The following is a 22,572-nucleotide window of genomic DNA, read 5'->3' as shown; positions in this document are numbered from 1 at the left end:
ATCACCTCAAATGTCGCTCAGCAGTGAAGCTGCTGTCACCAAGTCAAGCTGACTGTGACAAGTTGGGAACATTAATCAGCACAAGACCGGAAATCTGGTGATTTTGCTTTCAAAATAAAGTAAATTGATGTATGGTTAATGTTTTTGGTCAGAAAAGCTGGGCAAACCCTTCAAGTCAGTGATGGCACAATGCAAATAATAAAATACATGTTATATGTTCTTCATTTTAATATAGGCTACTATATCATTGTGATTATGTTAAAGTATAACAACAACAAATATGTCATAGGTTGTTTAATTAAAAACTACCAGTTAGGGTACATTGTCTGCATTTCTGATTGCCGACCACCGGAGGGCGAATAGACGAAAAAGAAAATAATTGAATACCTGAAAAGAAACACAACCATTCAATGAATCAACCAATCAGAATATTTTAATTATTGCAGGGGAAGAAACTTTTTTTTCCCTCACTTAAAGATGACTTTTTCCATGTAGTGTATGTTTTTCTCTCAGTTTTCATAGCTATAGCCTAGCCTTGCTAACCTGCTAACTAATCGCAAGTTCAGAGTCTGCATTTATAATGATTTGCAAAGAGGCTCAATTTCAATTACATTGTCATAGTTATCAATTGAACAAAACGGAAACAGCTTATATGACCTGCTTCGTTAATAAAGTCCCTTTTATTATAAACAGCATTTAAAGGTAGGGTAGATAATTCACTTCAGAAACACTTTTTGTTATATTCCATGCATGGAATGCTCTTAACATCCCGATAGCAATGAATAAATGTAATGCTTTGACAATATATACAAATATTTCATCTGTGGAAGCCGTGGCGCTGTAAAAAGCAAGTCCAATTATATCAAAGCTTTGTTTTATTCTGAAAATTGCAGCCGGAAGTCGCTTCCCGTTGACCAGGTGGCTTGATGACGGGTCTCTTTGAGCGCTGTGGCTGTCAGATAGTGGATTCAGAAGGAGAGAGAGCACCCACCCTGGTCGCTTCGTCTTTCCGTATCTAACCCTCCTTCACTCGGCACCTCAGACAAGGCATTTCAACGCTCCAACGGCCGTCTAGCTGCTGGGTGGAGCTGTATTTTAAACGCTAATTTAGTGCAAGAAACCCCGCATTTTTCCGGAGTTGAGAAAGTAAAAGAGCAAAAGATAGAGGAGAGACATGGCCACGACAACCTGTACGCGATTCACTGACGAATGTCAACTGTACGAGGAGCTGGGGAAGTGAGTATCCGGTTTTAATGTGTTAGTTTTGCTTGTTTCTGCGGGTGTTGTGTGGTGTAAATGGAGCAGCGTTAGGAAGGCTGGTTTACAGGCAGTGCAGAGTTGTGCGACTCTGCAGACCAGTGTGTGCGTGTGCGCGTTTGAGTGTGTGCTTTTTCGGTCTGAAAATATGCTGCTCTCTCGCTCCATGTGTGAGTGGAGGTCTCTTTCTAACACATGCTTGCTCCTCTCTGAATATTTTGTCATGCATGTTTCGAAATGGCCCCAAAATCCAAAGTAAAATCCAACTGTAACGTCAGAATTTGCCGTTACATCAGGTGCACCAGCCTCCCGTTACAATTTAGAAACACGTGGGGTGTCAGAAATGTGCTGCAACTTTTTAAACCACAGATGACAACTGTTGTGCAGAAAAAGTTATGTTTTATGGTTGCAAAGATGACAGTTTTTCACTAGTTTGATCAGATATCCTCTTGAAGAATACATTAATGTCATCTGCAAAGCTTAAAAAACGTTAAGTCTAGTGGGCTTAATATTACATTTTTAAGGCAATCTTCTTCTTTATATGTTCATCTATGTAAAGCTCTGAATGAATGGCATCTATATGGACACATTTTGTATAAACACAAGTAATTTAACACCTTCATTGCAGAAACTTAGGAGCTCCTATGCAGCATTGTGGTTGCAGATAATATGTTAACTGTATGCACTTTTTTTTTTAGTGGTATGTAATGACTCAAAACAGACCCAAAATGACTCCTCATCCAAGGACCAAATATTGCATTTAAAAAACGATATACACTTTTTGAAGTTGTGCTGTCATTAGATAACCATCATCAACGAATATCTGTAATGCAAAAAATGAAGAGTGGTGACATGAAATTAAAAAGTTTGAATATAAAGTCAACAGTAATATACAAATACCTTTTTAGTAGATGAAAAACAAATCAAGTTTAGTGCATCTTAAAAGTAATGTATGAGCTTCCCAAACATTATATTGGATAATTATTTAAACAAGATAAAAATGAACATGAAGTCAGTAAGGTGGGGTCACCAAAACTTTCCATGAAGCACTGGAGGCCTTACAGTTTAAATCTCCATATTGCAACATTATAGATGTTCTATACGGGGGAGGAGTTAGGCAATGTAGAAATCACTCCTCATCGGGCGCACATTGTTTACAGTGATGCTGAAGAGTGTTAGCATCTAGCCTGTGTTCTTTGATTATTATGCATATCTCTTGTTATTTTCCGACAGCTTGATTGGCCCCATGCCGTTAAATCAGCCATATCTGATAACTGCAACCAAAATATTACGGTGTCTGTTATATTCATGTGGGTTTCATGGAATGAAGATTAGAATCTCCATGTCATTTTAATAAATGATTGGAAATAGGCTAATTTACCAACAGTACATAAAGTTTATAGTCCTGGATTACATTTTTTCTTTATAAATTATTAGATTGGCAAGCCAACTAGTAACCTAGAATATGATCAAAAGCCACAGAACCAATAGTCAGACTATTTGTTCTCTTTTGAAAGTTTTAATATTTAAGGTATCTTTTCAAAAACATTTATTTTGCAATATTACGTAAAATAAACTCTGTAGCAAACACAAGATTATACTTGCACGTTGTTCAGCAGTGTAATCTCCACATATTGAAACACATTTGTAGTAAAAAGCTAACATTAGGCTATAAACAGACTACATTGTGGTCGCATGGCTCTTGCATCACTACCGCTAAACTGTAAACGGACTCATGTTTGACTTGATGACATTAAGAAGTCTCATTTAGCCACTGGTTAGCAACAGTTAGCAGGCATCTAACCACAAACTTGTTTGAGACGAGGGAACCGGAAGTGGTAAAATGCTAACTATTAACCCGGGTTTTAGGACTCATATTTGTAATGACATTGCAATATTAGATATTGAAACTATGTTACGGAACATACAGAATTTATGGATGGTAAGCAGCAAGGGAAGTTAGGCAGTAATAAATTCAGACATTTATGCAGATGTTTTTTGTTGTGAAACTGGGTCACCATTTGAATTTACTGTACTTGCTCCTGCTGCTGTTTTTAATAAGGTGGTACCACATGTATTTCGGAGCCACCATTCAAGTCTACATGGGTGATTGTTTGATACTGGGGCATTTTTTTAACCAAATACCCACTAAGAAGGGCATTTTTCTTGCCGAACATGCTGCTTTCAGAAACATTTTTAGATTTTCCACTTTTTCTCTGCTTTTAAATCATATTAAACTAAATATCTCAAAAAACCTCAAAGCCAATGAGACTATATATATATATATATATATATATATATATATATATATATATACACGTTTTTGTGATTTTGCTAAATTGCGATTAATTGTACACAATACACTTCAGTCAATGCGCTGGCTTTGAAGCTCTCTTTGTAAGAGGGACTCATCTGTTCATCCTGCACGGCATAACATCTTTCATAGACCAATCATAATATTTATCCAGTCACACCAAGCCTGAAGGAAAGAGCGCACGTGTGAGAGGCTTGAAATCCTCATGATAACGCTCACTGTGACTTTGTAATAATAATCCAACATCTGAGCAGAACTAATTGTTGCGCCCTCACTCTCTAATGGTGTCGATTTCTTAACGGGACTTGTGACATTTAAAGGTGGGGTAGGTCATTTTGGAGAAACCAGCTCTAGTGCGCTAGAATTTGAAAATACACAACCTGAAAAAATCTGCCACTTCCTTACAGAGATATTCATTGCTATCGGGATGTTAAGAGCATTCCATGGAATATAACAAAAAGTGTATCTCGAGCCGGTTTCTCAAACTTACCTACCCCACCTTTAAGCATACTGTAGTGCCATTGCTCTAGTATGTTTATCCCATTTATGTGATGTCTGCCGTACTTAAATACAAACACCACAGCAAGCCTCGAAGAAAGGGCTGGCTCCAATGTTGATGAAATAAGATTCAGTTAAAGGGCCCATGTCATGCTTTTCGGTTATTACCCATCCCCTTGTGTGTTATGAAGGTTTTTATGCATGTAAACGGTGTGCAGAGTCAAAAACCCTCAAAGTACACCCTGTAGCGCAGGTGTGCCCAACCTTTTTTGAACCGAGAGCTACTTTTAAAGTTGCCAGTCTGCCGAGATCTACCAGTCCAAATAGAGACGCGTAGCCATTACTGACAGCCTACTACCAGGTAAATACACACTTCTACTTGTATACAACTGACCTTTGTACGATTAATACTTCATAAAATACTGCAGATCCTTTATCTTACCTCTTTCTAATCTACACACATACAAGTATTTAACTGAAGTTACACAACAGTGTTGTTGATACAGAGTTGGAGTTTATTCACACGTCACATACTACAGTGGGTAATGTTTTCAAGAAACATTGAACAGTGCTGCCACATATGACACAGGAAAAAAAGAAAAGACTCTGAACCCTTTCTTTGCCATTATATAAAAATAGTGTTGCTACAAAAGTATAAATTAGGCTTACTCATAAGATAACTCAGATCTGAAGCTACACAGGAATCTGCTGGAAAAGTGCAATAAAAAAGACAAAATTAATAGAATCAAACCCTTTTGTTGCATTTTAGAAGAGTATACAAATAAATGCCTTTTTAAAATAGGATGCAAGCAACACTAGTTTCTTAACCTGAATTGATAATAGACTATAATCAATTTAAGTTTGCATTCTTATACCATTTTGTACAATAATTATAATGAATAAGTTCAAACAAACTAAAACTTACAGCTGATTAATAACGGTATCTAACTTGAGTTTTTATTATATGCCTGTTGAAATGCTACTGTTATTTTTACTGTCCCCAAAAAGCGCGTCGGCAGCCTCCAGGAATGCTTCTTACACAACTTCGCCGTCTTTGAAAGACTTCATGTGTTTCGCAAGAACGTGACTAACACGATAAGATGCTATGGTAGCAGCCTTGCTCTTGTTGTTGGGCCTGGTGAAAATGGACTGCTGTGCATTTAGCTGTCCTTTCAGGTCCCTCACCTTTTGGGAGCGTAGGGCAGAATTAGGAGGGAATTCCGTCTCGTAGCGTTTGTGCACTGTTTTGAAATGCCGCTCTAAATTACCCTTCTTCGGTAAAGCCACGCTCGCATTGCAGATGAGACAGATGGACTTTGAATTGAAATAGATACAAAAATAATCATCCTCCCACTCGGAGTGAAAATTATATATTTTGGGCTTTTTTGCTTCTGCCATAATTGCGGTCTTGTGTGTGTGCGGACTGTCACTCCTGTTGACACAGACAACGTCAGCGAAATAGTGCCCACTGCCCACCAGCCACGCCTCGACACATGGGGTCATGCCAATCACAAAGCTTTGATGCGTTCAAGTGCATTATTCTGGCACAGGAAGATTATGTTATAGGACATTAACGATAAAACAGAATATTGTTGTTCTATTTTTAGACACATCTCGCGATCGACTGGGAATCTCGCGATCGACTGGGAATCTCCCCTGCTGTAGCGAGTAAAACTCTAACACAGAAAAGACCTGTCTATGCTGCCCCAAAACGCCTCGTTGGAGATTTCTCATTTTCCATTGTTTCTTCCTGGGTTCTCTGACGTGTCAATACCCAGAGGCCACACCCTCTGCCAGCAGAACATATATACTGTTGGAATCTCAGGTTCAGTTCAAAACTGTATCCAGTCATGCCAACGAGGGTCTGTTTCCTGTATTGTGAGGGGAAATCTTCAATGCATGCATGCATGCACAGCGTAGGGCACTGAAGAACGATGCTGTTCCTACTTTGTTTGGACCAGCGGGAGATTCGGGTACACAACCTGTAAGTATTCATTGTTGTTTGTGTATTTATGATGTTTAAAACAAACAAGGTATCTACCACGACTGTTTAAATGGGTAAACGTGTTTCGGGCTGCTAAGCCATTGACACAGTGCTAACTGGGCTAACTAAGTTGCTAGCGTTTCCATATATCAACTCCAATGTCAGCAGATGGCCTTACATGTATCTCATAGCAGGAGAATGTCTGCATTCACACACGAAATACTCATAGACAGTATACTCCGGGTTATTTACCGTACGGTCAGTCGCGAAACTTAATAACATTATAGTTGGCGTTCCTAGCGTGTATGCTACCGAGCTAAAAAAGAAGGCTACCAAGACATGAGTTTGCTAGGGAAAACATTGTTTTTATGCCAGCTACAATGAATGACCGAACGTAGCAGACTACCCGTATAAGATTGCAATTGTAAACATGTTCTTGCTAGCCTAATATGAACCACTAGCTGTTGTTCATAGTAGGTTGGCATATTACACTGAACAACTAGCAAACGTAGGTTAGCATATTAATCTAGCTGTTAAGCTAACGAACCTAAAACAACTAAGTTTCTCTAATATTTTGTGATTTGCATTTGATTTCGTCAGGAACTCCTGGCGTATCCGGCGGACAACACATGACGGGATGACCACTCTGATGCCTCGTCCTAAAAAGCCCCAGCACCAGCTTACAAAGCTGCGATAGGCAAGATGCCGAAAACGCCTATAAGGGGAGGAATGGATGATATACAGTGTGTATATATGTATATTTACACATGTTCATTTTGTACATTTCTAAAAATAAAGTTTGATGGAAATACTTAGTAGCCTTTCTTCCCTGAATTATTTGCTCCTATAACATATCATTCATATATAGCAAACCATAATTAGATTTTTCATCAAAACACTGTAGTAGTTTATTACAGGTAAGAATAACTTACTCTTCTTCCGTTCTATGCCTCAAAGGTCCATAATCGAATCTGTAAATGTTATGGAGGTTCTGCAGGGTGTATGGGTTGAGACAGTTTGGCTCTAGTCCTGGGTGGTGTACCATGCACATAATAGGTGCTGGGACTTGGTTCATTCGTGTTACAACCTATAGGAAGGTAAGATATTTGTAACATAACACGTTTAGCAATTAAACCAACTATGGCGAGGTTTACAAAATAAACATTCAATTACTGAGGAAGAAATAAAAGGGCATATAATAGTCTATTGACTTGACAAATATGTATGGTGTATATCTTGGCATATAATGTTGTGTGCTACTGTTGGTGTTTTCAGCTAGCTGGCTACATAATGTTGTAACTTACATCTGAAATGTAAGAGCGATACTAAATAAAAACGTTCCACTGTGAAACCGTCTGCTCTAGTCTAGTTTGGGACGGTGGATCAGGTCTATCACGTTGGTCTGTCTCACTTTCATGATCGGACTCCGGTTCAAACATATACGGCTGTACCGACGCCATTGTAAAACTGATGTTCCGCTCAGAGCCGAAAAAAGCACTGTGTTAGACATGGGCGGAGCCTCTCTGGTGATTGACTAATCAGAACAGAGTGGCCGAGCTGACCAATCGGAGCACACTGGGCTCACAGGGAGGGGGGGGCAGGAGCTCCTACAAGCCGTTTAGGACAGAGAGTGAATACACATACTATACAGAGATGCTGTATGAGAAACCAATGTGATTTTGGAAAATTGCACAATATAAATCTATTCTAGTAGACCTCAACAATGGAATTATGATCAGTAGAAATGGCCATGACATGGGACCTTTAACACTGGTATGGTTCTACTTCAATGTTTTGACACAAGGTCTTATAAAGTTAATAATCAAACACATTCTTATACTCTACATATACAGGCATATAAAATGACAAAACATAATTTAGAATGAATTATAATTAAAATATATTTCAAAACATCCTGTTTAAACCATGCATTCTGGAATATGTTCACAATAAAACAAACAGTTACAAGCTTGAATGTGGCTTTCTGTCAGTTACTCATTACGAAATAAAGACGCTCAAACAAGTTATTCAAAAACTCATAACTTTTCTCTGATTTTGGTATTCTTTTTTGCCTCGGTTACACTTGAAGCTTTTGAGTGTAACTTTACAAATCCTAATCCACAGTACGTCCTCAACACCACAGGCAACATGTGAAACTGTAATTGTACACCAGAAGCTCGGAGTAATCCTGTTACAATACACTCCAAGTCTACTCTTCTGGGTGTCAAACCAGACTTTCTAAAAGCAATGAATCATGACGTGTTGCCCTATTTAACTGTGTATGTGTGTTAGCATATTTAGCCCTGATCACTTACCTCACAGTGGGAACTTTCCAGGCACAGCTGTGGAGTTTGGTGTTAGTTATTTGGTTGAGTGTGTGTGCTGGTGTCGGTCATGCAGTGCTTTATACACAACCGTGTTTCAGAGAGTTTCTTGCCTTTGGGTCCTGTTTCGCTACACATGGTTACTGTAGGAGAGCTCTCTGTAAGCGTGTTGATCTGCTCGAACTAAACTACCCAGACAATCCTTACCATGAGATGTAGCATTTTTAATTCAGTTGTTTTTATCAGGCGCCTAAACCGTATTGAAATTCCCTGTGAAGTCTGCTGGGTCTTGTGTCTCCCCATAGACATTTCCCCCACTGTCTGCTTATTAAGGTCTCAGGTCAGCTGGTCTCACAGCGTTCACCTTTGACCCTGCCTCAGTGTGGAGGCAGACCAGTGGCACCAGTCCACCTTTTCACTGTAAACTGTGGTACTGTAGCAAGACTGGGCAGATCTAACTTAACAGGTCAGGCTGTGAAGCCTCTGTGTCGCCTGCTCTCTGGTCTTTAAAGGGAGATATTTTTGTGTTTAGGCTGATGACATGTGACCTTCTTATGGCCAAATCCATCCACATATTCAGTGTTTCCAGTCACAATTTCCTTTAAACTTTTGAGGTGTAGTTTCTTCACACGGCAGCAGATGCAAAATTAGATCACGGAATCACATACTAAAGTTTACATGAGGTAGCTGTAAGTCATTATGCTTTGGTTGTGGGACTGGTGCAACATATGTGCTTCGTGAGAGGCTCTTCAAGGTAAAATACCTATTCACTAATGCAGGGATTGTGTTTAAGAGCCCATTTTAGCCCCGTCTCTCACACGCCGCATGTGTGCATGTTATTTAAGTTATGCTGACTGTGTATGGGGAGCCTCATGGGAGCCTATTAGGAAGACAAATCCTGGCAGCATAGTCTTTTAATGGAGCTAGCCGCAGTTAACCCGAGCGAGTGGCATCAGGTCTCTTCCACATTTGGCTGAAAAAAAATGCCAACTATGAAAAAAATGTTCAGCAAAATCTTATGAAGAGTCATTAAGTTGAGCTCTCTGTGTCATTCGTCAAGAACTTGCAGGCGTGCTGGTGTTGCCCTTGTATCAAAAGAAGATGAATAATGCAATTAGGGAATCACATATATATTCTTAACATACAGGAATTAACAAAGATTAGTAAATGTTTTTTTTCTGTGTATTTACAGGGGAGCCTTTTCAGTGGTGCGCAGGTGTGTTAAGCTGTGTACAGGACAGGAGTATGCCGCCAAAATAATCAACACCAAAAAGTTATCCGCAAGAGGTAAGCACATCCCCGTTCTTCTCCATCCAAGGTGTTTTCAATTCCTTCAGAACTTAAAGGAGCCGTATTATGCTAAGCTTTGAGTTTTTTATAATTGTATTTTGTGCCTCTACTGTGACACGCTTTAATGTTCAAAAAGCTCTTTATTTTTCTCATACTGCCTGTGCTGCAGCACCTGTTTTCACCCTCTGTCTGAAACCAGAGTCCAGTCTGCTCTGATTGGTTAGCTGGCTGGCTCTGTTGAGATTGGTCAACTGCTTAGAGAAGTCCCGGTGCTTAGCCTATACCCTATGTGTTGGAGCGCTAACCAATAGAAGCGAGTGTTACATAGTGATGTCACTATGCTACAGAAGTCAACAAATGAGTCCAATGGAGGCATTTTAGGCAGGGGGGGAAGTGTTGGAGAGAAACTCCCTCTTGAGGGAACTTTGGTATTTTAGCCTTTGCAGACCATTTACATGCACAAAAACCTAAACCACTACAGGAAAGGGAAAACCCCAAAAATCATAATAAGGCCCTTCAACATATATTGGCGCTGAAACCAATGTGCTCTGTTCCTGTAAAGTGGGGTCCCAAACAAAAGTTGAATTTCACTTACTTCAAGTAAGTATGTGTAACCATATGAGAATGACTCATTTGTTCATAGTTTCTCTGTCCCAGTAGTAGACAGTTATATAAGATGTCTAAAAGCTATTACCCTTTCAGGTGGCGCTGCATAGGACAACGCTTTTATCACTTTGGGGTTTTTGTATGAGCAAAGGAAGAGAAAGGGAAGTTACACAAGCTTGTGACACAGTCATAGAAACGCAGTTTTTACTGTTAATGTTGTCCCTGATGAATGAATGAAGGAAAGTAAGCAGTGTTCCATGAACTTCTGACTGTAGCTTTAACACTTTGTTATGTAATTGAATAGTTGATCGACAGAAATATACTCTGCAGGGCGGCCGTATAGCTCAATTGGTAGAACTGGCGGACCCAGGTTCGCATCCGGCCTGGGACACTTTGCCGTGTGCTATCCCCTCTTTCTCCCCCTTTCAAAAGCATGGGTTGCCTTAAAAAATCTTATAAAGGAAAAAAAGGAAAAGTCACTCAATCAATCATTTTTAAAAGAGGAATGGATCATATATATGAAAACATTTCATTTAATCGTTTATTTGGCAGGGACAATGCACAATAATGAACACTTAAAACATTAAAATGTGTCAAGCGTAACAGTGCCAGATTTAGCTTTGTGCTCATTTTCATCCGCAGTCCCTCACATAAAACATTTAAGAAAATTACATTTTACAAACAGAGCAAAAACTAAATACATGATATGCAAAAAGTGCAAGAGAGCAAGAGCAGCATACACAAGTATTTATGACATGGTAGTACAATATAGCAGCAACGACATATAAAGTGCAAGAGAAGATACAAGAGCTACATAAAGTGCAAGAGGAGATACCCCTGTGTTAAAGTGCATTTAGCGGTGATTGCACGTCTGTTTGTTTCTCAATCATTCTTTGAGTTGACCTTTAAAGCTATTGAGAGTGGGACAATCCCGTATCTCAGTAGGGAGGCTATTCCACAATGAGCTGCCTTTAATGGAGAGGACATTTTGTCCAAAAGTGGTCTGTCTGCGGTGGACTTCACAGTCTCCTCTGGTTTCTGACCTAGTGCAGCGTCCAGTGTGTTTTTTGTGGATGAATTCCCCTAAGGGAGGGGGGGCCAGTCCATGTAAACATTTATAAAAAAAGCACATACTTTTAAAAGACTTAAAATTGTCAAAACTCAAGAAATTGTGTTTTTCAAGGATGGTACAGTGGTGGTATGAATATGGCTTTCTGTCAAACACCTTGATAGCTCTCTTGTACAGCTGTTCTATTGGTTTCAGGTGTGTGGCACAAGCAAACGACCAGTTTGTAAAACAGTATTCAATGTGGGATATAATCATACAGTGGAGGTATGACTTTGCAGCATTGACAGTTAAGAAAGGTCTAATTTGTTTAAAATGTTGCAAGTTGATTTTAATGGTATTGGATACTTTCTTAATATGTTTCTTAAAAGTCAAGTTCGAGTCCATTATGACTCCAAGATACTTGAAGTGGGAGACTAGTTCTATTTCTGCTCCGTTTAAAAACACGTTGGATCCTTCGATTTTGACTGGTCGTTTACTGAACATCATGCATACTGTTTTTTTACGTTTAAATGTAAGCAAATGTTGTTCAGCCAGTGTTGAACCTTGTCCAAAGCTTTTGAGAGACAAGATGAGATCATTTCAGTGTTCTTCCTGTGTATAAAGATGACCGCATCATCGGCATACATTTGCACATTCAACTCAGGACATACATTAGGCAAGTCATTAATGTACAGAGAAAACAGTAATGGTCCAAGAATGGAACCTTGTGGAACCCCAACAGGGTTCACAAGGTAGGGGGATTTGGCACCCTTGACCAAAACACACTGTTTTCTGTTAGATAAGTAAGACTTAAACCAATGTATAGAAACAGCCGAAAAATTGAAATGAGTCAGCTTTGTAAGGAGCACTTGGTGGTCAACAGTGTCAAAAGCCTTCCTGAGATCAAGGAAGACAGCACCTACATATGGGCTCGTGTCCAACATACATTTAACCTTTTCCACAAAGACACAGTTAGCTGTCTCAGTGGAGTGGTGAGCACGAAAACCAAACTGCATTGGGTGGAGTGGAGCGAAACCTTTGTCTAAATGTTTGGTGATTAGTTTTGACACCCATTTCTCAGCTACCTTAGAGACACAGGGGAGGATGCTGATTGGTCTGTAATTGGACATCATTGCCTTATCCCCAGATTTAAAGATCGGTGTCACCGTGGCCACCTTCCAGGATGATGGAACTTCCCTTGTGCTGATAGATTGATTCACTAGCATAGTAATTGGTTTTATTAGACCGTCGATATGTGTCTTTATAAAGTTGGTGTCTAAATCATCTGCATCCCTAGCCTTAGAACCTCTTAACCCTGAGATTATATTTTTTACCTCAACCTCTGTGATTTCCTCCAGGTCAAAAACGGGGTGTGTATCCACAGTCGGGCTAGGTGAGACCTCAGATGGAGGGAAGAGCTTTGTAATGTCCAGAGCACTATTTATGAAATACTCATTGAGAGAGCTGCTGGCCAATACAGCCGGGTCTTTTATCAGGGCATCATTGATTTTCTAATTTTTTAATTCTAAAACATTATTTTCCTGTTTCTTATGTTTACCTAATAGTTTATTTAAGATTTGCCAAACTTTTTTACCGTTACCTTTCGCACCTTCAATTATATTGATGAAGAAGTTAGCTTTGGCCTGTCTTATTGTTTGTGTTACCTTGTTACGAGCATGAGTGAATTTCTGTCTATCAGTGGATAGTCCGGATTTCAAGCTCTGCTTTAATAGTTGGTCTCTAGATTTCATTAAATTCCTGCATTGTAGATTCAGCCAGGGAAGATGATGTTCCTTCCTGTCCCTAAGGCACCCTCTCCTTGAGAAGGAAGACATTGTATCATTAATTTGAGATATAAACAGATCACTGTTTTCACCAATGTCTTCAGAGGACAGAGTGTCCCCCCAATCAATCATTTTCACTGCATCCATAAAACGTTGTTGCAGGTTTTTGGGGATGAAGCGAGAACCCAAGGCAGGGGTTTTAGGTGTGGCCATCAACCTTTTTTTTGTGAGTTTCCTGGTAAAAAGAATAAGATTATGGTCAGAAAGACCAGTCAGGAAGTTGTAGGTTTTAACTATTCTGTCAGCTTTGTTAGTAAATAATAAATCTATCATAGTCTTAGAGGTTTTGGTTATTCTAGTCGGTTGATCCATTAGTTGTATTAAGTTGTGTTTATCCGTGATCCGTTTTAAGTTCTTTCTATTTTGTTTGTCATTCCAGTTTATGTTAAAGTCTCCTAAAATGATTAGCCCTTTGTTGGAGTCACAGGCATTCAGCATGAGTTTTACCTGATCATAGAAATCCACCTTAGCGGTGGGTTGTCGATACAGGCAAATCATGGTGAGGGACATTTCCTCAGATAGTGTGATTTCCACACCAACACAATCAAACTCAATTTTAGCTGGAAGAGCAATCTCCCTACAAGTAATGGTATTCCTCTAATAAAGCAACACCTCCTTTTCCCTTCAGTCTGTCCTTCCTAAACACATTATATCCTGACATAGATACAATAGTTGATGGTGACGACTGTTTTAGCCAAGATTCAGATATTCCCAAACAGTCAATATTGGACTCAAGGAGGAGATGTTCTAGCGATTCATGTTTATTGCAAATGCTGCGGAAATGTAAATGTCCACTGAATAGTCCCTTCGGCTTGCACCGAGGATCCCACACTATTTTTGCTTGATTCACTCTTTGAACATTTTTTGTGTAACGGTGTTTTTTAAATACCGGATTTCTAGGCTTTACCTCGGTGCAGTTGTTGACAGTGGAGCAGACAGAGCTAGCTGTTGGTTTGTGGTTCTCTGTTGCTAGGCTGCTAGCCATCGGCGCGGACCCACAGTCCTCCGGCAGAGCTAGCTGTTCAGCTAGCTTGCCTCGTCTGAAGCCAGCCGGCGATGCGTGGATCTCCGCTGCTATGCCTTTAGCCCTCGGTGCGGGCCCCCAGTCCTCCGATGGTGTGGAGATGGATCCTGCTGCTAGGCCAGTAGCCGTCAGCGCGAGACCACAGAGACCCGTCGGCAGAGCTAGCTGTTCAGCTAGCTTGCCTCATCTGAAGCCAGTTGGTGATGCGTGAATCTCCGCTGCTAGGCCGCTAGCCCCCGGCGCGAAAGCCCTAAAGGCTCTCAACTATGAGTTCTTTAATAGTGATTGCTTGTGAATTGAATATAAAGTTAAGCTCCCTCCACCGTTACACTTATTTTAGATAACTCTGGATGCTTCACGTCACACAATATTTAACCATATAATCGTAATGGTTTGCTCTGTTAAAATATATCTTTAAAGCACCTTAATTAGTGTCACATGCTGTGCTGCCAGTAATGGTTTAAGCCAAAGCCAAGGCTAAATTCCATGACCATGAAGACCAATCCGGCCCACAGTGGTTGCTGTGGCTCTTCCCACCACCACTTGCCCCGTGTAAATCTCCTGCGGCCCCTCCCTCCCCCCCGTAACTGGAGCCTTGGTCCCGAGGCCCTGCCAGGTGGCACCACACTGACACTTGACGATCACCCTGCCACACACACACACACACACACACACACACACACACACACACACACACACACACACACACACACACACACACATTGGGCCACCGCTCGTGTGTGAGAATGTCGAGTGTGGTGGAGCAGGCATTTTAACCGGCATTAGCAGAGGGCAGTAACCTGAAATGTTTGGGCATATCTGTTTGTCTCTCACAAGTGTCTCAATCAGCACTGCATGATTTGTCAGTCAACATTTTCTTTTGTCCATAATGCCTTTTTTATTAAACACTTTTTAGGATATCAGTACTGTGTGCCGGGCGTTTGTAAAAGTATACTCCCTATGTTGTGGTGATATGATGTGGAACAGAGGCAGGATCATTTCCACGGCACATTAATTTCCCCGTAGCAACATTTCCTATATTTTTTTCTTATTTCAGAAAATATAAATCTAATTTTTATATATCGTGCAGACCTAATTTCAACATACCATTAAGAGCTGCAGCGGATATTATGAAAACTGAACAGCTGAAAACTAGCTTGCCTCACTCATAAAATGATGTGCAGTGACGTACTAATGTACACATTTTAAGTTTTTCAGACATTAAGATCTCTTAGAGGATACAAACCAGACCAGAGTTCTTCTGCTGTTTTCACTCCGTCTTATCTCTGATCAAAAATATAACCCTAACTCCAAAAGAACTGTAATCGACAATTTCTAATAGCAAAGTACAGTATAAAGTGATAATGTAAAAGGAGATGCATTGCCTACAGATTATTATCAAACAACCTTTTTTTGGTTCACCCTGATCAGTCTCTTTTACATTAATATGATTTTCAGCCAGCAGCAGGCAGCTGTTTTCAGTTAAAAAGCATCCTGTACCCTACTTGCTCAGCAGTTGAACACAGTTAGTCCCAACTTTTTTAAATGTAGGAATGCGTGATCGTCCACAACCACATTGTGAAAAAAACAACACATATATCAAAACTGCACTTTATATATAAAAAAATAAAACGTAAACAAGACTTATTTGCATGCTGTGTTCCATCATCTTTGGCAGCAGTTAATCTTGTCATGTTTTTTAATGAGATTAAACTCATCCTAGATTATCCTACCACAATAAGCAGGAGGTAAACTTAATCCCTTCAATTGGCTGACAAAGCTACACACACAAAAATAAATAATTCACCTAAACATTGTGCTATCATTGGACCTATACATTTCACTCGAGCTGCTTCATCAGGGAGTGCAGCTTCTCGCAGCTTTACCACCACGTTTCTGAGGCGCAGCTTCATCTCCCTGCCTCTGCATCTGACAGCAGCTCTGATCTGTCTTGGCTGGGAGGTGCGCGAGGCCTGCGCTGCGCTTCTCACTAATGGATGAACCATGTTCTGTGAAACAGCAGTGCAACGTTAGAGCCTGCAGAGCTGCTGCATACTCCTTCTACTCCAGGTCCTATTCATAGCTCCATGACCTATCTGACATGGGCTGCTCCAGCCAGGTTTTATGTCCGCCGCGATGACGTGCCCTTCTACTTCTGAAGTGGGATTTGGTCTAGGTTGTGTTTGTTGTTGTGCCGTTTCTCGGGGCAGCAGGTAAGGTCGCTGATCTTAGAGCCCTGGATGCAGCAACTTAAGAGGAGCGTTTCCTTCGGACTGGCAGACGGAGGTGGAAGCCGAGGGGGGGAGGGGGTCATGCGAAAGAAGGCACCCTAGGCACTTGGCAGCTGAGGGACATGCGCCTGTGTGCCTACATGCCTTAAGCACGGGACTCTCATCTGACTCTTTCTCTCTGACACACACACACACACACACACACACACACACACACACACACACACACACACAGTCAGATATCCAGACAACCATAGCATAGGAGTTAAGACTGTAACACACTGCACCTACAAGAAAAGATTTAGGTTTACTTTTGTAATATGATTACTTTCCAACACACACAGCCAGTTTTCTCAATTTCCCCTCAAACCGCAAAAAAAAAGGTACATTCCAATTCAAGACATATAAACAGGAATGTAGGACAGGTCTGTTGGGCAAGGTTTCCAGCCAATCACAGCGCTTGTTTGTTGGCAGTGATCTCTGGACAGGGGCTGCCAGAGGTTGCTGAATGGGCTTGTAATTCATCATGAGAGATAGTTGTGTGTGTGTGTGTGTGTTTGTCTATGTGTGTGTGTGTGTGTGTGTGTGTGTGTGTGTCTATGTGTGTGTGATGTTTGAGATTCACCTGCAATGCAGTAGCAGTTATCTGACCTGGTTTCGCCCAGCAAGCTTTGTGCCAATGTCAAATAACCAGGACAGATGTAGTCAACACAGTCTACTGCACATTCAATCTTAAGTATTATTATGAAGTCAAATCTCATTATCTGTTATTACACATAAGTAAATCCTGATTTGTTTGTAATCATTCTTTCTTTTTTTTGCTGCTAAAACTGAAAGTTACAGACAAAAAAAAAAAAAGTTCCCATAATTAAAATGCCTTTTTTCCACTTGTTGCTTTTTCTACCGCTCCATTTCTTTTCTTATTTCACTGAATAAGAAGGACTTTATAACCTAGGCTTTCCACATTTTTTTTAAAATTTTTAAATACGAGGATTGCCTAAAATAGGCTTTGAGTTTTTCTTATTATTCTAATGCTGGATTCCCCACTGCATGATTCCCCACCTCCCCATAGTCAATTTCAATTTTAAATTCAGAGGCAGCATAATGATACTATATCCCGCTCTGTCCTGCCTTTACTGTTTAATGCAGATGACTACAGAAGGCAGCCTGATGGCCTGATCGCAATGCATTTCATACTCAACATTCCCCAACTGGCAAGGGCAATACTAATGTTGAGAGTCAGATGTTCTGAACAAAGGTTATATCTGGCTGTCTTTTTACATCTCCTTCCCTCGTGAGACTTGGGTCCTCACTGGTGACGATTAACCCAAATGCGTTCCTCTTCTCTCAGCTCCCTCAACACATAGATTCTAAAAGACATCACTAGACGCTGTCCTTGGGTTATCTCACTCAGTGAATTCTCAGTTCTTAATGTTCTTTTCTGCAAACTGTCACCTGCTGTCCTCTTATCCCCACTTCCCCTCCGGACCAGTCCTCATTATCCCTCCTGTTTCTCCCCTCTCCCCTTTTGGCATTTGTTATTTAGCCTGCTCCATCACAAGTATAGGATCAGTATCTGGCTTTTAATTTTCACTTTTTCAAGATGTGATTTATAGAAAAGCGATTTATACATGTCTATGCTATATGTACTGTAAGGGATAATATGCAGCGACCAGGGTGTTCTTTTTTCAATAATAATAATCGTTGCACATTATCTTGCCTAAACCAACAACTTGACTCGCATATTAATCGAAAATGATTTTATTGTTTTGAAAATGATAGATATAATACTACTAACTGCGGCAACAACAACATAACTTAAAATGAACAGCAGCACTGATCGATGTTTACTGTAACTGTCCAAGTCTGTTCAGTTTCTTTTCCACTAACAAGTCCTTAAACATGCCGCTCTGTCCTTTAACCTCTTTTCTTCCCTCCCTTGATCCTCCTTAGCAACGGACATTATTTTGCTTAGCGTTTTGTTATAGAGTATAAACAACCTCTGAAATGTCCGACTTGACCTATCAGATTCAAGTATTCAACTAAGCAGCGTAATCATTTACAATAATGATAACCCCCAGACACATTTTACGACTTTTAAAGCGTTTCAGAGTAGAAACCTTAATTGGTCCCATCACTACTGCTGGTTTAGTAACACGATAAAACAAAAACTTGTTAGAGCAGCTTCTTCCAACCCATCTTAAGAAATCCTTGCCCCAGTTGTTGCTTACTTTGGTGGTTATCCTTCACTTTAATCAGAAAGGACAAGCAAGAAACAGGGACTTGATACGACAAACATACTGTAACGACGCTTCACTGCTACCTTCACGGCTATAACGTTACTACTGACCTCGTACTCTACGGTGTTACCTTAACGCGGGTTGCGGGGTTTACAATACGCTAACAGAGTAACAATATGCAAGACAGACATGCAGCTGACAACTTGGCAGCTAAACTACATTTGACTAGGAAAGTAGCTGCATGTTGTCACGTCGATCCACTCAAAATACATCTCCCGGGCAGGTGAATTGGGGACCTTGTTGCCTTTTGTCTTGCCTTTACTACAGCTGGATTTCATAATGGTTTGAAACTGTTTGTGCATTGGTTTATAGGTGCAGCTGCGGCTTGTTCAGCACTTTGATCACAGCCCCCCAGCATACAAGACATTTATCTTGACGGTTAACAGTGAATTATCCGTTAACGAGGGTTGGCTATTAGTCAGAACATACAACACTAGTTGCAAACACTCGCTTTCTGCTCTCTTATATTTTCTCTAAACCGAAAATCCCAAAATAATATCAGAAACATTCAATATCATTTTGATGCATGAGGCACGTTGTCGCCCTTAAATCAATATTTAGCTCTACTCCTCCGCAGTCATGCAGTCCTACGCAGACCTGTAGGTAACAAAGGCCCAGTCTGGCCATCTGGTAGACTAAGCTAAGATGAACCATTGCGCTTACTCTGAGCCAATTCTGTACTTGCAAAGTAATGTCAGCAGATGCCAGTGACAGAATGAAATGCGATGCTTCCACTTGTGACATGTTTTCACCATTTGACATAGTAGTATGATGGATAACATATCGGTGTTCAGCACCAGCTGACATTTATAAATCGTGGAGATAAAACCGTCTGGGAAAGCATGTGCTTGGTGCTTAGTGATTCAATTGTAAAGATGTGGTCCTTTTTTGGACAAAAGCTCTATTTGGGGCCATCATTTAAACATCTTATTCCATCATGTATTTAGATTAAACTGCTGCCATCCCATTAAAGGTGTCTGAAATGCAGTTTGTAACAAACCAATAAAAAAGCCTCTCCATAGCCTCCTCCCATAACAAGATTAAAAATGTAAGAACAAATCAATAACGTAAGAGAAAATAAATCAAGTAACAGTAGCTGATGGTGGTCGGTGAAAAAACAGCAGCAATCTGCAATCTCTTATTCTTTAAACAGAAATGGAGTAACCAAGCTTTATGCATATTAATCGCCCCTTTTCTTTCCTCCCTCCTCCTCTGTCCCCATTTTACACTCCTCCACTCCTTTCTCCGCCTCGCTCCTCTCTTCTTTTGTGACTGTAATCACTGGGCTTACACTTCACTGTCACTGCTCAATGCCAGCGTGAACATGTGCGCTTGTGTGTTGCTAGTTTATTTGTGTGCATGCATGTACGGTACGTGTATGTGTACATGTGTCTGTTTTTAAGCCCATGCAACTTGTAGATGAGTCGGGATGAACATGTATTTATTTCTATGTTACTGATCTCTGATCTGCATGTCAGCAAGTACGGGGGGTCAAAGCCCGTGCGTGTGTGTGGGCTAAAATCATGGCTGGCTATGATCTAAACACATGCATCATTTTCATATGAGACATCTGACTTAACAATAATAAAATAATAATGTTGGAACGTTAACTTATTTGCTTATTTGTATTTTTTAGAAGGAATTTTACAGTATGTACTGTAGGTCACCGGGAACATCTTTTTAGCATGGTACAGTGTGTTTAAAATAGTTTAAAAAGTGAAAAGTATCAATTTAAATTTGTCTTGCAAAAAAATGTTTGTCCACCTCCTGGGTTTTCTATGAATGTAACCTCTAGCAGTGCTGTGAAGATTTGTTGTATAAGTGGATCCAATATTTTTCTTTCACAACAACGCACATGTACCTACGCACATGCGGGATATGCAATCTCGCATGGTTTCACACTCCAGTAACCTAGATAAGACAGTTACGTGCAAACAAATTCAGGGTTTCTCAATTTCAATAAATGGATTTAATGACTGTCTTACTTTTATTTGATTGTATACATGCAGTAGTTCAATATGTGTGTCACAACAGAGGATTTCTTGAATCCATCTTTGATATGCATATGCCAGTGTTTAGACATTTTTGCATTTTCCATCATTGTCCCATGTTGTCTGCCACAATGACTGGAAAAACAAATGATGTTTTCCCCAGTCACATTTAAGATTGAATCCTAATGATTTCCCTTTCTCTGTCTTTTTGTCTCTGTGTCCCTTTAGATCACCAAAAGTTGGAAAGAGAAGCTCGGATTTGTCGCCTGTTGAAACACTCCAACATTGGTGAGGACGTGTCTTTCTTTTTTTGCACCTGTTCCCACAAACATCTAATTAAACCCATATATTACCGTTTACCTTCAAGTAAACAAGCAAAGCCAGGGGCAATTAAAACTAAATAAAGTATACAGGGTTCAAACTGTACTCACACAATTAAAAGATGAATACACACATTAATCTGTCAATCGTTTTGTATTCCTCCTACAGTTCGTCTTCATGACAGTATATCAGAGGAGGGCTTCCACTACCTCCTGTTTGACTTGTAAGCCTCTCTCATCTCCTCTCTTTTCCTTTCCTCTTTACTTTTTGTTATCCTCTCCTCTCAGCTTGCTCATCTTCTGCCCCCTTTCCTCCTTCCACCTCCACCCTGATTCCCCACCTTTGCCTCAAAGCACAATTACATAAGTCTCTCTCTGTTGCATATCTCCCCCCCCACCACCACCACCCACGCCCTCCACATCCATCTCTTGGCATATCCTCTAGTTTCCATGGTAACAGTGTGATAAGGGGGAGGATTGGGGAAGGGGGGTGCTGCAAGAATCATGCTTAATAGTTTTAATACCCCCCCTCCTCCTAACAATCAAAGCATCCTATTATTAATGTGTGTGTGTGTGTGTGTGTGTGTGTGTGTGTGTGTGTGTGTGTGTGTGTGTGTGTGTGTGTGGTGTGTGTGTGTGGTGTGTGTGGTGTGTGTGTGTGTGTGTGTGTGTGTGTGTGTGTGTGTGGGTGTGTGTGTGTGTGTGTGTGTGTGTGTGTGTGTGTGTGTGTGGTGTGTGTGTGTGTGTGTGTGTGTGTGTGTGTGTGTGTGTGTGTGTGTGTGTGTGTGTGGGTGTGTGTGTGTGTGTGTGTGTGTGTGTGTGTGTGTGTGTGTGTGTGTGTGTGTGTGTGTGTGTGTGTGTGTGTGTGTGTGCAGGGTGACCGGAGGTGAACTGTTTGAGGACATCGTAGCCAGAGAGTATTACAGCGAGGCTGACGCCAGGTAGGATTACGGCCTTGTGTGTTTGTGTGTGTGTTTTCCTTGACCTCCAATGTTCTCTGTTGTCTTCTTGTCTTTTTTTTTTTTTCAATGTTGACTTATTTCTCCTTTTCTTTTCTGACTGCTTTACTCTTTCTGTACTCTTCGCTATTCTTCTTCTCGCTTTCCTTTTTACTTGTTCTCCCGTTTCCTGCTCCGCACATCCCTACTCTGAATGTGTTTTCTTGTTTTATTCCTTTTGTTTTCCCTCTTGGCCTCTCTTATTTCATCTTTTGCTTCTGTTGCCTTTCTGCGCCCTTTTTCCTTTCCACTTTACCTCTCGTTTCTCCTTCTCCTCTTTTCACTATTCTTTCTGTCCTTAGCTTTTTTCTTTATGTCAATGCCAAAGTACTCTCACATCGACACAGCAGCGACCCTAATGCCCAATCCAAAGTTTGACCAATTTGCCTTTTCTATAAATCAACGAAAAATCATCCAGGTGCGGTCAATGTAGATTTCGGCCAAATTTCAAAATAATTGCCATTGAATGGAAGTTAAGAATCTGTGAGTCAGTGCCTCGTTCCATTTCAAAGTGCATCACAACTTTCAGTATTTCCTTACATC

At 40.5% G+C, this 22,572-nt stretch overlaps 1 protein-coding gene across 25 annotated transcripts in view; it reads left to right on the top strand.

Moving 5' to 3' along the window:
• The first annotated feature begins 969 nt into the window (after positions 1-969).
• camk2b1 (calcium/calmodulin-dependent protein kinase (CaM kinase) II beta 1) overlaps positions 970-22,572 on the top strand; it is a 68,002-nt gene continuing 46,399 nt past the window's right edge. For all 25 annotated transcript variants that reach the window (XM_034117849.1, XM_034117838.1, XM_034117848.1 and 22 more), the window contains exons 1-5: positions 970-1,236; positions 9,570-9,664; positions 20,940-20,999; positions 21,201-21,255; positions 21,907-21,972. In XM_034117849.1, coding sequence (XP_033973740.1) covers positions 1,175-1,236; positions 9,570-9,664; positions 20,940-20,999; positions 21,201-21,255; positions 21,907-21,972 — 338 coding nt within the window. In that variant the 5' untranslated portion in view covers positions 970-1,174. The remainder of the gene's footprint in view (positions 1,237-9,569; positions 9,665-20,939; positions 21,000-21,200; positions 21,256-21,906; positions 21,973-22,572) is intronic.

This window comes from Trematomus bernacchii, unplaced genomic scaffold, assembly GCF_902827165.1.
Source record: "Trematomus bernacchii unplaced genomic scaffold, fTreBer1.1, whole genome shotgun sequence".
Taxonomy (NCBI): domain Eukaryota; kingdom Metazoa; phylum Chordata; class Actinopteri; order Perciformes; family Nototheniidae; genus Trematomus; species Trematomus bernacchii.
The sequence above is the reverse complement of the archived record's forward strand: the minus strand, read 5'-3'. Positions and strand labels throughout refer to the sequence as shown.